At 40.6% G+C, this 15,897-nt stretch overlaps 1 protein-coding gene across 1 annotated transcript in view; it reads right to left on the reverse strand.

Moving 5' to 3' along the window:
* Nhe1 (Na[+]/H[+] hydrogen exchanger 1) overlaps positions 1-15,897 on the reverse strand; it is a 55,001-nt gene that overhangs the window by 37,025 nt on the left and 2,079 nt on the right. Inside the window, exons 2-8 of the mRNA XM_065433309.1 lie at positions 14,440-14,603; positions 13,917-13,997; positions 11,101-11,159; positions 7,716-7,799; positions 6,497-6,598; positions 1,333-1,511; positions 265-403 (exon numbers count right to left, since the gene is read on the reverse strand). Of these exons, the coding sequence (XP_065289381.1) occupies positions 265-403; positions 1,333-1,511; positions 6,497-6,598; positions 7,716-7,799; positions 11,101-11,159; positions 13,917-13,997; positions 14,440-14,603 (808 nt within the window). The remainder of the gene's footprint in view (positions 1-264; positions 404-1,332; positions 1,512-6,496; positions 6,599-7,715; positions 7,800-11,100; positions 11,160-13,916; positions 13,998-14,439; positions 14,604-15,897) is intronic.

The raw sequence follows: 15,897 nt of genomic DNA on the forward strand, positions 1-15,897 counted from the left end.
CTGAATACTGACACTTAATATCACATCCCACAAACTGAGTGGAAATATTAAAGAGAAAGATTTTGAAACAATTAGTGGCCTTAAACTGAGGCCAAATAATTTTTATGCACCTGAAACAGGGCTGCCCTTTTTTCTTGTGGTTCTTACACAGATGAGCATCAAAAGAGCGCACATTTTACAATGACATACCATTTTAGTAAGCTCATAGCCAGCAATGTAGAAAGAACAAATTGAATTGATCTTGCACAATATGCAAAAGGATATCAGAGCTGCTGCTAAGGCAAAGGCCACCCCAATAGCAGCAGAGCAGAAGAAAACAAGAAAGAAGCGTTGAACACCATGTAAAACAAGTTGCCCTGTTGTCAGAGAAACCATGCTTGGGCTTCCAGACTCCAAAATGGTCCTGAGAGGAGTAGAAACCAAGAAACCAGTTTTAATTGTGTGTATATTATACTATCCACCCATATACTATTACACAAGTGTATGTGGTTCCTTTTATATGCACTTAGATAAAATGGGAACCCAACAATAGAGAGTTTTAGAATAGGGGCCCCAATAGTTTGGGGCCCCAAAGAGCTTTGCAGGTGTTAGCGTTGGGGAACGCAGGAGTGAAGAGTTTTAGAATAAGGTTTTGCGTTTGCGGATAGCATCTTGCACTGACAGCGCCACTAAGGCATCAAAGAAAAGCTATTAGAAATAATTAAACAAAATATACCATTTTATGATAAGAATAGTAATTTTGGCTTTCATGTATTTGCATTTAATTACAATTTAGAGGTTATTCTGTAAGCAGCAAACAATTAGTTGCCCTTAGTTTTGAGTAACCAACTTTACGTGCCGTCACCAGCCAAGCTAAGCCATGTTAGGCCTAGGAGCCATAAAATCCACAATCGAATTTGGAATCAGCGGCGTCTCATGAATCAATCTTCATGACACGCTAGCTGAGAGAAAGCGATAACTGTAGTCACTTCTCCTAGCTTGCGAACTTCACGCATTACCACAAATCGAACCCAGTTTACTCCTAGGTTAGAGCCGTTGCTTCAATGGGTGCTGCCATGTTTGTTTACGCAAGTCTTTTGGGGCAACTTTTGGGGCTCCCGCTAAATCAGTGAAATAGCGTGCCCGACGCAAAGCCCAAACGCAGTTTGCGTCTCGCGCATGCGCAGTGGCCTCGACGCTATTTCTTTGGGGCCCCCCAAATGTTTGGGGCCCCTATTCTAAAACTCTGTAATGCCACAAATATAAAGGCAGGCAGTGGTTTATAGCAGCCCAATGCTGGGTGAAAATTTTTCTAAAAGAAGCCAGTACAAAATAAAGGCATGAATAACTCACGTGGCAAGTACAATAGAGACAGCATCATTAAGGATGCTCTCGCCAAATACCAACATGTTGAGAACTGGGTCTATGTCCAAAGCATGAAAGATAGCCAAGGTTGCTACAGGATCCACAGCCGAAATAAGAGAGCCAAATGCAAAGCTTTCAGTGAAGTCCAACCTGTAGGCCACATCAGCCTGGAGCACAGAGAACATGGTGTATGTAATTAAACTTCCATGATAACACAGATCCATTCCTATATATTCATGTTGATCATGCATGTTGTTTGAGACATAGTTTCACTCAGCAACATTTCTTGTGAAAGACCTGTGAAGTAGCCAGAAATTAAATCCCCGCCGGGGGGGGGACAAATGCTCACTGCAATGACTAATATTTCAAGGACAGCGCAACTTATTGCTTACAGCTTGCACTAAGTTCTATTAGTTTTATAAATTAGTATTATAACCTACCACAAAAGATATACAGTAGAACCCTCTTCATACAGTTTGAAAAAAAAAAAAAACGCGTGAGAAAACGTACTAACCGGGTAAACGTACGACATGGAGTAACTAAAAAAAAAACGTTCACTATTGTTGTCAACTGACTATTGTCAAAATTTTGACTATTGTTGTAGATGTCAACTATTGTTGACATCTACGTAATGCGAAGCGACGCGCGGATCGTTGCGGCACGAGACGGCGACGCGCGTCGAACTGGCGGTGCTCCGGCGGCCCGAGACGCGTTTTGTTTTCCTATTGCGTGATGTTTTAAGGGGGCGACGGGAAACCGAAACGAAATCAAGCTTGTGGGCAACGTCGGATGCCGCCGAAGCGAAACGCGATGGCTACATCGCGCCGTCTGCAGCAGAGAATGGCGGCGCGTTTGGATTATCACCTACTAAATGCGTGCAGTACACTACCAATGGCACTACGCACCACGCGCTGTAAAAGAGATAAGCGAAGACGCTTATCGCAAAACGTTTCGCGGCGATAGCTGTGAATGCGGCGTGCGATGTGCGCGCCGTCGTTTTCACGTGAGGCGGGCTGCTATGTACTATTTTCGATCGAGCGCGCCTCGCGCCTTTTCTTGTTCATATGGGATCTAACGGCCGGAAAACGTATACGATCGCAGTTTGCAGCAGGGAATGGCGGCGTGTTTCGGTTATCGATTGTTAAAAGCGTGCGCTACGCTTCTGACGGCACCACGCGCTGTAGAACATGATAGGCGAAGATGCTAATCGCAATATGATTGGCGGTGATAGCTGTGAATGCCGCGTGCGACCACCCTGGAGAAGATTAGCTGGTGCCAAAATGAGTAAATGAGTGCGTGCTGGCGTTTTCACGTGAGACGGGCGGGCGAGTATTGCGGTGAAGGAAGCAGCTATATACTGTTCTCGATCGCGCCCGCCTTGCGCATTTTCTTGTTTAGATGGGATCTAACGGCCGGAAAACGTATCATACGATCGCAGTTTGGCGACATATTGAACGTTGATGCCAAAAATCGTGTTTTCCAGGAACGCATGAACCGGAAAAATAGTGTGTTACTCTATTAGGTCATTTTTTGTGTTCTTGATTGCGAACGTAGGTGCCGGGAAAACGTACGTAACGGGAACGTATCAAGGAGGTTCTGCTGTATACAGTATCTTAGTCTGTACTCCAGTGTAACATTCAATACCAAGCTGCCTTTTATAAGAGCTGCACATTTCAATATATAAATTTCAAACTGAATTAAGCATTATTGGGCATTTGATGATGCGTGGGCGCTTCATTTGACAGTAATCATGATTAATGCTAGTATTTTCTAAATTAAATACCCTATACTGGCAATCTGAGTGGTGACAAAAGCAGATAAAGAGATATGCTTTCTTAACATGTGTACCGCCGACTTTCATTAATTTGACCTTGACACAGCCAACGAAATTGATCGATTCATGTGACAGGCCAAATTAAGGAAGAGGCAGAAAAAACGCCTGAACACACTGCTACTTCATTTGGCAGCATTTGCACTATTCTAACACACCCCCAAATCTAATGTGCAACCAGTTTTTGTGTGTTCAAAGTTGAAAACTATCATAAAAATGACATAAGAGCTCCCAAACAATGTAAAAATCTAATGTGCAACTAATATTTTGTAGCATGCTTTAAATTCTGACAATCATAAAAAGATAAAAACCAGCAAATTTTACTTTCATACAATTAATGTTCATCCTTGTCGGTTTCATACAGTACTTTATTTCTGCCTATGGATCACATCATGTTGCACTTCATACAATCCATTTCATGCTTTATATTCCACATTTATTGAACGAATTTGTAACAATTGCAAATGGTTTGATGGCCCACAACTAAACTAACCACTTTGCCAATTCATTCTGCAATGCATGCAATTTTCGACTTAGCATGTATACATAATACCTTATCTTTTGAATGAGCTTTTGCAACCAAACACTGAAAGCGACGCATTGTCATTGGAATCCTATGCAAGAACTTGTTATGCTGCCACCTTGTAATGACAATGGTGATGACGCTGGTTCCAACAGTAGGCTGTTTTCAATGTCATGACTGCAGTTTGTATTTGATTTCAGCGTGCAGGGAATTTCCTGATTAATTTTCTTTGACAAAATGTGCTTTAGAAACGAGTAAACAGGGTAACCATTCATTGTAAATTGCTGTTTTTGCTTGAAAATCTTTCAAGGGCAAGACAAAGGTGGACATTTTTGGAGGGAGATAATGTGTCATTGATGCCTTCAGTCTCCTAGCACCACCAAGACGTAGGCTGCAGCCACTGGGGTCATGATTAGAGTCGCCAAATGAGTGAGGCCCATTATCCAGTGAGGGCCAATTTCAGGATTGAAATAATTCAAGTTTTGGCTCATAGAAATTCACATTAACCAAAAATTTAATTAGCAAATGTCAAATTAATAATAGTGCACTATATATTGAAAACTATGCAGACCTTCCAGTAACAAAAATTTTCATGAGGAGGCAAAATTAATGTGAGATGCCACGCTGTGATTTATCTATATTTAAGCAGAAACTGTCTAATTGGCAGAAAATGAAGGGTTTCTCCTAGGTAAAACAATGTAACTTAGCAGCACATAATATTATGGCTACACTGACAGCCCCATTGTCTAAATATGTTGCTCCACTGAGATCCAGATTAACAGTCCTGTTTAAAGGGACACTAAAAGCAAATACTAAGTGAATGTGGACTGTTAAAATCCCATTCCAGAAACCCTGCAGTGCTTGTTTCATGCCAAGAAAAGACTTAGTTTACGAGAAAATTGTGCCTGAAGGGTCTGCGTACCTTTAGTGCCATTTAAATCAATGGCCCCCGAGCGAAGAAGTGGTGACGTTGCATACGCCATCACCGCCCTTTACTACCATAGGGAAGTAAAAGGGCGGCCGACAGACAGCACTTCGATTTTCTGCACAAAACGTTAACGCGCGGCTATGGAGAAGCCAAGCCAAGACAGAGCGTAGGATTTGCCTCTGCAGCTGCTCTTGGTTAAGTTGTGTGGACTGTTCGGGAGTGCTGCGACATCACATTGACACGACATCATATCCTACTTGGAGCTTGTGCAAATTTCGCAAGCCAGCAAAACCAACACAGCGATAACGAAACTGCTGAAACGCAATAGTTCGGGTGGCTCCAGAATGGAGAAAACAAAACCTTTCAAGAGCCCGCTTCATTGCCAAGGGTAACGTCAACAAGTTATTTTTCTAAAAATCAAATATAACTGGAGAAGTTGCGTTTTATTTCATCTTACAATGCAATACAATGTTCTTCCTATTACAAGTGGTTGAGTACTAGTGATAGAATTACAATGAGGAATGCCTTTGTCATTGAGCTAGTACTTGAATGTCCAGCAGGACTTTTCAATGTGTCCTGCATATATTTCAATTTCTCAAATACTAAATCTTTGTTCATGATAATTAGATGCCTTAGAGGTTCCCGAGCACAAACAAATCTATCAATTTAGCTTAACTTAATACATACCTGCCTTTAGTGTCCCTTTTAAGATTAGTCAAGCTTGTAAACTTTTTTGTGATACTATACGAGTTACCATTCATGACTGATCATGAGAAAAACCTACATATTGAAAAAGTGAATTACTTTCGCCACATTTAAAGAAACATGTGGTGCTCTGAGAACAAGATTATTCCATCCCTTCAATTCCTTAATTTTAAGCAAGCCTTTCAATGTGACATAGAAAAAAAAAAAACTTCGGTTCCTAATTGAGTTACATCGAGTAACTCATTACAGCCTACGCCCGCTGCAACGGACCCACGTACAACAGACTTTCGGACATAATGGACCATATATCAGCCTTAGTTTGTTCTACCCATTTTATTAACGCAACAAAATTCGCTTTCAACGGACCACGTTACAACGGGCTATCGACTACAGTGGTCAAAATTAGCATCATTTTTTTTTTTTCGAAATAAGGCGTATAAAACGTGCTTTTGTTGTGTCGACACGGGCTGACAACTGACTTGCGAGGATCAGCCAACGATCGCGGCTCTCATGCGCGCGAGGCACCGGGGGAGGCAAGGGAGAGGGGGGTTCCACTCCGGCGGCTGCTGCTTACGGTGCGGCTGCGTGGCTGCCGTATCTTGAAAACAATCTGTGATGTGAACAAAGTGCGCGCCCGCGTGGGCCTCATCTTCAATGTGATCTACGATGTGGACAAAGTGCGCCCAGTGCCGGTAACTTCGTATGCACTGTACTTTTGGTGTTCGCGTTCAAGCGAGAGAGAGCCCGAAGGTCAATTCGCTTGCTGCTGCTGCCATGCTTATCTTGCTTAATTTGCTATCGCAATCGATGCTTCACCTTTCTGGCAAAACTGTGACGTTTTTTTTACTTTCGGCCTTCGTCGCTCACACTTTACAATAAAATCGTTTCGGAAGTGGGGAGTTTCGGATATTACGGACTTCAGATAAAACGGGCATTTTTTGTTGGATTATCAGGGTCCGTTGTAACAAAAGTCAACCTTAATACTAAGGGGAAAAGCATCTTGGTGAATGCTTGATGCCTGCTGGGAATGCTCATATCGGTGGCAATATATGCCAAATGGTAGGTGGATTTGAAATGTCAAATAATATAGCACAGTGGCAGTTGATGAGAGACAATATGCTTCATATTTTAGGTAACGGTAATTCTGAAGAAATCACAAACTCACCAAGCCAAGCAAGTAAACACCACCCCCAATAACCAGTGCGGAGATGGTTGTGCCAACAATAGAAAATACCAGGATAGAGCCAATGTTTTGGAAAAAGTTACCCTGCAATAAATGAGAGAAATCATCAAAAGCATACCTAGGCAGTACAAGCAAAGTAAGACGTGTTATAGGAAATTATCTTTAATTCAGCACAAGTTTCGTGCCAACCACCCTGTGTGAAGCACTCTTTTCTCTCACAGATCATTGCCTATGCTTTCATAGAAGCTCTGCATATACAGGAACATAACTCCATTGATATCCACTCCCAATGGCAAGTGCAACCATTTATAATGCATCCACATTATGGAATGCTAGATATTTTTAGACAGCGCAACACAATGAGTGAATTCAGAGTACAAACACAAGCTGCCTACAATAAAACTCTTAATGAGTTGCATATTCTTGTTTCTTTCAGAACATATCTATAAAGTGAGTTGTACATTATAAGAGGCCTTGTTGCAAAAATACCTTATTCCTGAGTAGCTTCTAAAGATTCGCAGATGGTTAGACATGCATTTCCTTTTATACGCAGTCACTCACAATCTCATTCATACAGATTCACCAGCATTTAAATTAACCAGTAGTGGCTCATAGTCACACCTAGGCCATTTACACTCACAGGCTCTCACTCACACTGGTATACACTTTTATTCTACCAAAGAAACACACACATGTAAAAAAATCAGCATGAGTGCCTGTGCTGACCTATGTTCTTGAGAGCAAAGCAAGTCGAGTTAGTTTTCCAATGTTACACAACTCAAGATGCAATATATATATATATATATATATATATATATATATATATATATATATATATATTCTGACGTAAGCAGATTTGAACAGCACCCTGCAAAATGAGCAGCTTGAGACAAACTTTCATTAAAAGCCCACAACAAATTCCTTAAATACACTATTTCCAAGATAAACTTTAAGAACTTCCTCTCTGGTTAAATGCTTAACAATATCATACATTTGGTAATTAATTAATTTTATAAAACTCCATGCTTCTGTATGTTTTTAGAATTTCTTTCTAAGCACAGAGATGTACGACCTGTGACCAGTGCGCGCACGCACGCACACACTAAATTGTTTTTTGATGCTTTTTCCTTACATGTACACACAACTACAGCACATAGTTTGTGGCATCATTGAACATATTTATAGGTTGCTAAATGTATACCTTGTGTAGGTTGTAGCCAGATTCATAGATTATGGGTGGCAGAAGAACCAGAAAAAACATAGTTGGACTGAGAGCCTCTTCTTTCTGCAAAAGATATGTTTTAAATGTGGAGGGTTAGTGTCAAAAAAAGTTTTCAAAAGAACTTCTTCAACATGATGGAATTTGAAAATTACTACTTTCACTGGGGCAAATGATACGATACCTGGACATCATGACATGGTATAGAGGCAAGTTTCTTGGAATGTGAATGCAGACGAAATGTGATTTACATAACCTAGGTTATCTTATGTATTTGTGAGGACAAGGTATTTTGAGGAAAAGGCTTTTGCATTTCAGCAGGTTCGTTATTGCTGTGGTGGTTCTGCTGGCTCGCAAAGGTTCACTTTTGCATACTACATCTCTAGCTGCTCGAGTGCCTTCAATAGGAGGTGTGAAACAAAAACTTGAAAAAAAAAGGTGTGATTATTCCAACCTATATGGCCCTGCATATCGTGTAGGTGCAAAGCCATTCCTTCATGCTGAAGCCTACACTGCACTGGCATAATGGCTCCATGCAGAAAGCCTGATTTGTTTGCTACAACAAATATTGTGAAAAGTCAGTTTGCAAACAATGTTCTGCAAATACTACATTGGACTAATGACCTCTCTTTTTCTCACTGGCATAATGGCTCCATGCAGAAAGCCTGATTTGTTTGCTACAACAAATATTGTGAAAAGTCAGTTTGCAAACAATGTTCTGCAAATACTACATTGGACTAATGACCTCTCTTCTTCTAAGCTTCCTTTTTTTTTTCTGATGCCTATTACTAAGTTTAAGGCCATAGCAAACAATCCTTTTTTCTTCCCCCGCTATACAGGATGTTTCAGCTAGGTCACGCTTACCTTTAAAAAATCGCCATGTGAGTTTCAATAATGCAACTTACTTGGTATTGTTTGAGGTCTTCTTTAGAAACTCAAAGTATTTTTTACTATGAGCATAGGTAAATATTTACAAAAATTTATTAACAAACTTTTAAAGCATTGATTTAAATGCAAAATAATCAATGTAAAAGTTCCAATGCCTAGTGAGAAATTCTAAATTTTTTTCCTTTGTGATCACTGCTGTGGTTTTAATTTTTCCAGGCTGTAAAGAGCGCGCGAGAGTGGAAATAGTACCACATGACTATCCGCTTATGCACAGCGACATTAGTGCCCCCAAATATGCCATGAACAAATGACTGATGCTGTACAAAAACCGAAGGCACACAGATCGAAGAACAGAAATTCATCAAATACAATGGTCTAGGTTTTCACTTTTGCCGAGATATCTTGTTGGTTGAAGCTATGGGACATGCGATATATGATGCGCGGCAATTCTTGAACTTCTGTCAGTGCTTTTCTTGTTGACAGGCAGCATAAAGGGTGAGGAGGTTTTGGTGGCAGATGGTGATGTATCAGAGATGACAGGTGTGCGGCCATCGCCTATCATTTCTTATTGCTGCCTGCCTTTGGTCTGCATGCAGCATTGATCCTTTCTTGGTGGCAAGTTTGAGGACACTAATGCTGCAGCATGTAAGCATCTAGTTACATGGTCTCACATACTTTCTTTGCAGCCCATAAAAATTATAACCATAGCAGCTATCATCACGGAAAGAAATTATTTGGATATTACTCAATAGGGGCTCTACAAGTTCTACATTGAATACATTGCATTGAAATCAATGCTTTAAAGATGATTAATTATTGTTAATGAATTACCAAATCTCCGAGTAAAAATCATTGAGGTCTTCAAGAGGAAGGCGAACAATACTAAGTTGGTTGCATTCTCTTAACACGCACATGGATTTTAAAAATTTTGGCACGACTGAGCTGAAACACTCTGTATCCGTCTGGAACTAGCTGCCTACCCTTAAAATCGCCTTATACAGGGCTATTTAAAAGTTCACTTATAACACATTTCTAGCTTACCTAGACCATGTTTTGAAATTTGTATTTTACTTGTTGTTTGTGACTGATTCTGTACTGCTGTACTGATACTGCACCAGCCCTCAATTGCTTTTGTTGCATTTTGCATGCGTTTCTTTTTGTGTGCTGTAACAACTATTTTGGTCATTGTGTCTTCAGTCTTGCTAATGTGTGTTTTCTATAAAATAATGAAGTTTGCAGAGATGATTGGTCACCTACCTAATTTTTGTATATATATCTTGCACATGCCCTCTCAAGAATGATGAATTTTCCCATGGCACTTCCTTGTGAAAACTTCTGCTGTCATGCAATTGTTTTCCCAACTAATATGCGATAATCTAAATTCTCCCACCTGGTATACATATGAAGCAGTGACAATCGTGTCTGCAAAGTATTACACCAATGTGCACAATTAAAACAGCTGAAAATTTATACAAAACACCGTGTGGGAGCAGCCAGTCTTCTTGCAAGCAAAGATGATGGTACAAGTCTCACCTTCCAAGTCACAGGTACTATGCACAGAGTATAACTAGCCAGCAATAATGCGAGCATGTGGATTCTCATGAAATGCAGAGTTTTTTTATTTAACAAAATCTTCCATGTAACAAACATTAATTTACCAATTTTAGTTTCATTGAAAACCATAAATTTTTTCATGATTTAACAATGTAACACTATCCTGCAGTTTCAACTTAACGAGGTAATAATATGCATATACCAGGGGTGGTATTCCCAGATGATCACTTCCCCTTTCTAGAGATTTGGCATGACTAGCACCATAGGTGTTGGCATCCACGGCCGACAGCTTTCCTAACACTGCGATAAGACAGCTGCTTAGCATTGTGCCAGGAATATTATTGCTTGTAGATAATGATGCATCCGACCCTAGTTTTGTGAGAGTGAAAGTATCTCCTAAATGAATGATCCTAGTATACAGCACCTGGAGATCTTACAAGGCAAAAACAAAGACAAACATAGGTTGACAAAGAATGCATCATTTGAATGTGTACAAACATTACTAGTGAGCAACAAAAAACACTATGCTGAGCGAGCAGAGAATGGAATACACTGTGATGCCATCTTTCATACCACTATGATAATGCATTGGGAGCACTCCATTCGTGTTCGCAGATATGCGAACATGATATGCTTTCAAGTGCACCAGTAGTCAGTTGGTAGAAAAAAAGCGGCCGGAAAACATATCACACGATCGCAGTTTGGTGACGTATTGGTCCTGAAAGATCATGTTTCTCGGGAACGTATGAACTGGTAAAAAATGAGCGTAACTTATTGGATCATTCTTTGTGTTCTCGATTGCGAATGTTGGCACCAGGAAAATGTACCTAAAGGGAACGTATCAATAAGGGTCTACTGAATAGAATCTAAAATAAAAAACAGCGATATGTAGGGCGGAAATATGGTGGTCAAGTGATCATCTTACCTGCCAGTTTCCAAGGTGCTGACTTGAGATTAACTTCAAAAATAGGCCTATCAGGGCACCTAAATGTTAAAGGGGAACAAATAAACACGTGTAAATTCTTTGACACTAACAAAACACTCAAATCGCATTGACCTGTTTATCAGCAAATCATAAGGTAACTGACATGGTTTAACATCCTAAAGCAACACAGGGGCACGGCATAGTGGATGGCTTCTAAATTTAATTACCATCTGGGTTTCTTTAATGTGCACCAAAACATTAGTACACAAGTGTTTTTTGCATTCAAATTCCATTGGAATGTGGTTGCTGCAGTTGGGAATTGAGCTAACTGCAGCCATATAAGCTGGTCATGCACATACATGTATATGAATGGTTTCGTTTAACATGTTCTTGCACCTCATGGTCAGAATGTCTGGATCATTAAGATAGGTGGGCAAAAAGAGATTGCGCCACTTACATGTAAGGTTCGAATTAGATTATTTAGAGAGAAAATTGTAGTGCAACAGCGATCTTAGGGAACACTGAGTGTAAAATAAAGAAAGTAGCTGAGTAAAATTGTTGCTTTGACACACTACTACAGCAGGCTCTGTTTAAGAGAAATGCAAAGGAACTGAGAAATCTGTTGATCTTATAAGAACTTGGCTTAACAGAAACTCACTGGACTCTACAGGGAACTATACTTAAGTCACCAAACTGTTCAACTCATTAATTCATCTCAATGATGTTGCTGTAGTGAGCCTACTATGTAACAATGTAAGAACAGGTCCATAGCACAAACGAATGTTAAAGAATGTGTTTTCTGTTCCTGCTCACTACGTATGATGTGTGATAACAGAAATGACAACTGGGCTAGTTGGTAATGATTCATTATGAATATGGTAGTGCAAGAAAAGACAAGGAAGGAAACAGGATGGGCACTAACTTCAATGGAGAATTAGCGCCTGTCCTGTTTCCTTCCTTGTCTTCGCATACAAATAATGCTGAATTCTGTATTGCATCTGACTTCCGAATAAAAGAAAAAAAATCACCAAACAAAAATAACAATAACTATGTGTTACGGAATGGAACAGCTGACGCCTCTTGGCAACAACAAGACCCTTCGCTTTTGAGAGCAAATGAGATGTGATGGTGGTAGCCTATGCTTTCTTGGATAAGTGCATTTACACAAACACTTCACAAAAGATTCATGTGATTACAACATGTTGACACCATATTAAGCTGTGTAGAGACTGCTCATTCACTGAAGTTCCTAGTGAGAACTCACACAAGGAATTTGGCTGCATAAACAGTGAAATCTGCCTTTTCACTGTCATGCACAGTGTTCTGATGTTTTCGACAGGATCTAGTCCTCCATGAAGAATGCGTGTCAAGTGGTACACCATGCTCCGGCTATTCCGTCACTTCAATGGAAATATTGTGTAGTAGTCTCTAGGAGACCGGAACTATTCTCGCAACTAAACACTCAGCCAAGGACAAGGGTTCTTTAATGTGATTGCATAATTTGGATTATTCAAGGGCACTCAGCACTCTTAAATGTCATCAGTTGTCATATAAAACAGCTGGGAAAGAGGTGGAGGTGCATGGAAGATGAAGAAAATGGGTCAAAGCCCATGAGAAGGAACAAAGCACCAGACAGAAAGAGACGGTGCAGGCATTAACGACCGGATCACATGCGGTCCGGATGCCTTTACTGGAAAGGAGTAAGGCGTGCTTAGAGGATTATGCCATCATGATGAGCCAACTGTATCATTATCTTTGCTCGCAGGTCACAGAGCTGATTCCATCATGCTCCACGCACCATTAAATGCATCACCCTCTTGTAGCTATAGAAGCTGTCCACGATATGCATCGCACCAGTTGCCTCGCAAGAAGGCACTCAGTCAGGAAGGAGCTGCCTGCTGCTGCAGTGAAGAGATGGCCTTGTGAGGAGGAAGCAGCGTGGAAATGTCAGGCTGCTGAAATGCCAAAGCAATGCACTGCCCACTTCAGATTCAATCAGTCATTGAAGATGCATTGTTTGGAAAAGGCGAGGACAGAAGAATGTGAGATGCTTTGTCCCACTAAGGCAGAGAGGGAGTAGTACCAACGCAAGACATGAAATGATTTTTCAGTGCCTGGTAGAAGATCATTGAATGATGGAATTCGCCAAATGCTATTGCATCCTACCTCTCACAGGTGATAATGCGAGCAGTTCACGAACTGTTAAAATTAATAACAAAGGGCTTTTGACAACAGCCCCAACAAATGAAACTCTGCAAAGAGTCACTTGCGATTACGTAGAATGGCTATCAGCATTAAATAACTTTAAACAGATAGGAATGAGCGGCCCATGCATTCACAAAATTCATGGCCGACGGCCTCCATTCACCACAATGTGTGACATTATGGTAAGCAGCAACGAATATGCTCGTTCCTGCCCTAGCAAAAAAAAAAAAAAAAAAAAAAAGGAAGAAGAAGAAGAAAGAAAGAAGGATGATGAAAACTGTACTATATATCGCTAGTTCAGGCTTGTTTTACATGCAATTCAGATGCTAGTTAGGAAATATGTCATGTGACACCATCATGAAATGTGATGTCTCTTTAAAGTTACATTTGCAGTCATGTAACTAAGCACCTAGTAGAACAATAATAGTAGCCTGCACAGCTGTTTTTGCAGAATGGCACAGAGTAAAGCAACACAAATGGAATGTGATAAATATGCACATGCATAATTGACTGTACTGCTTTTCTATTACGAGCAATGACTAATGCTGGTACATGCTTTGTCCTTAATTTGTAAAGTTTTGTGTGAAGCAATCACTGTGATGAGTGCTTACCAATGAGTACAACAACAACACTTTCAGGAAGGAATTCGAAGTTGGCCTGGATCAAAAAGTGAATCATCAATATGCACACCGCTGAAAAAGAAAGTTTATATGTTAGCAATTAAAAGAAGAAAGGCCATCCTACTGACAGCCTGAATTTCACTAGGAAACACGCAAGCAAGAGTATATTTTACTATGTAAAACACGCATGCACACATCAATCTGTTGCATCGCTGACATGCACAGTTACGCCCCGCCCGAAAAGTTGAAGGAATAGGGGATCTCAGAAAACATTTAATTCCTGAGCAGCCTATAGCAGTAGCGAGAAAAAGTGTATACGACAACTTTGTTAGCATTACCTAGTCAAGTCCCAAAATGCAAATACTAGGCTGCATTGTGAGGTTGCAGAGGTATTCAGCTTTTTCTCAAATTTCATGGTCTGCAATATTTGGTGGCCGAGTGTATATGCCTAGATATGCTATGAACACACAAATTAACACTCAAAGTGCACGGCTGAAATTCTGCACTAACACACCTATAACACTGAGAGCAAAGAATATAGTCATGCTGGAGTGGTGCTCTTCTTCAGCAGATTCCTTCTGTGGAAGAACTGGTTCTGCTGGCTGGGCAGGAAGGACTGATGCTGTCACAGCAACTGTTGAAACATTGCTGTCCGTTCCATTGGATATCGACATTGTTCTGCAGTGAAATTTAGAAAAATGCAAATATCTGGCTAGTAACACGAGCCATGACAGACAATACAAGACTTTTAGCTGCCACATTGACATGCCAGACACGAAAGTTGTCCAGTGGGCTTTTTAAGCTAGTGCAACAAACTAATATTTGAACCACGACATGAAACAATGGCAGCGCGAAAAGGACACAAGACGAGTGCTCATCCTGCGTCCTTTTTTGTGTGGCCGTCAGTTCACGCACTGGTGTCACTTATGCATCCATAACAACTAACCCAGCTATCTACCCTACAACAAACTATTAATAATGCACTAGATCTGAAACATCTATTGCGTGGTTAACTGTTAGAGGAAACACTCAAATGTGCGGCTCTCACTTTGCTGGCCTCCTAGCTGCAAGTGGCCGCTGAAGCAATGTCAGTGCACTGCACAAGTGTGTCGAAAGGAGACACAACCACCAACCACAAATTATCTGCTGAAAATCTAGCGATTTGTATTGTTGCAAGAGATGAAAATCCAAACATACTCCGCACTCAAGTGTTCCCTTTAACAATGCAGCCCTTTAACAGTGCACAGTGACTCAAACGTGATAATCGACCTGCATGGTGACTGGCACTTTTTGTGCCACCAGTGGGTGCAGAGGACATTGAGTGGATGCATTGTTATATACGATGAAAGCAAGAGATTTTGTGACGCACTATGACTGAATACGGCCCCCCAGCAATCACCAGTGGTGCAAAAGGAACTGGCCGCTATGCTGCCTGATTATCCCATTTTAATTACTTAACTTAGCGAGGTACAAAGGCTGTGAATTATTCAATTGCTTGAAAATACACAAGAAAAAATTATGACTACTGAAATTGGCAATAGTCTGCATGTGTCCTGCCCTTTTTCTTCTCCAAACTGGAACACAATTATGATGGAAACTGACATTAGACATGTCAAGGATTTACAATATAAATATCCAAAGCATATTGCCTAAGCATTACTTTACGCAGACATAAAAAACAAAGGCAACTGACAAGCTCTTTACTTCATGCAAGGACATGCCCACTTTAACAAGATAAACATCTCAAAGCAAGATACATATAAGGGCAGCAACCCATTTATTATTACTCACTTAAAGAGTTCTTACAGGCCTCGTATGGGGTAAGGGGAGTGTCACAGTAAAATAAGTTGATCCTAAGTCTGTACTGTTTCTCTGCTGCTGTAATCACAGAGCCCACAGTCCTTAGACAAGTTTAATGCCTTTCAAGAAAGAAAAGCTTTTTGAAGTACATTAGGAAGCACTGCTGAAGAAT

This window comes from Dermacentor albipictus, chromosome 1 (assembly GCF_038994185.2).
Source record: "Dermacentor albipictus isolate Rhodes 1998 colony chromosome 1, USDA_Dalb.pri_finalv2, whole genome shotgun sequence".
NCBI lineage: Eukaryota > Metazoa > Arthropoda > Arachnida > Ixodida > Ixodidae > Dermacentor > Dermacentor albipictus.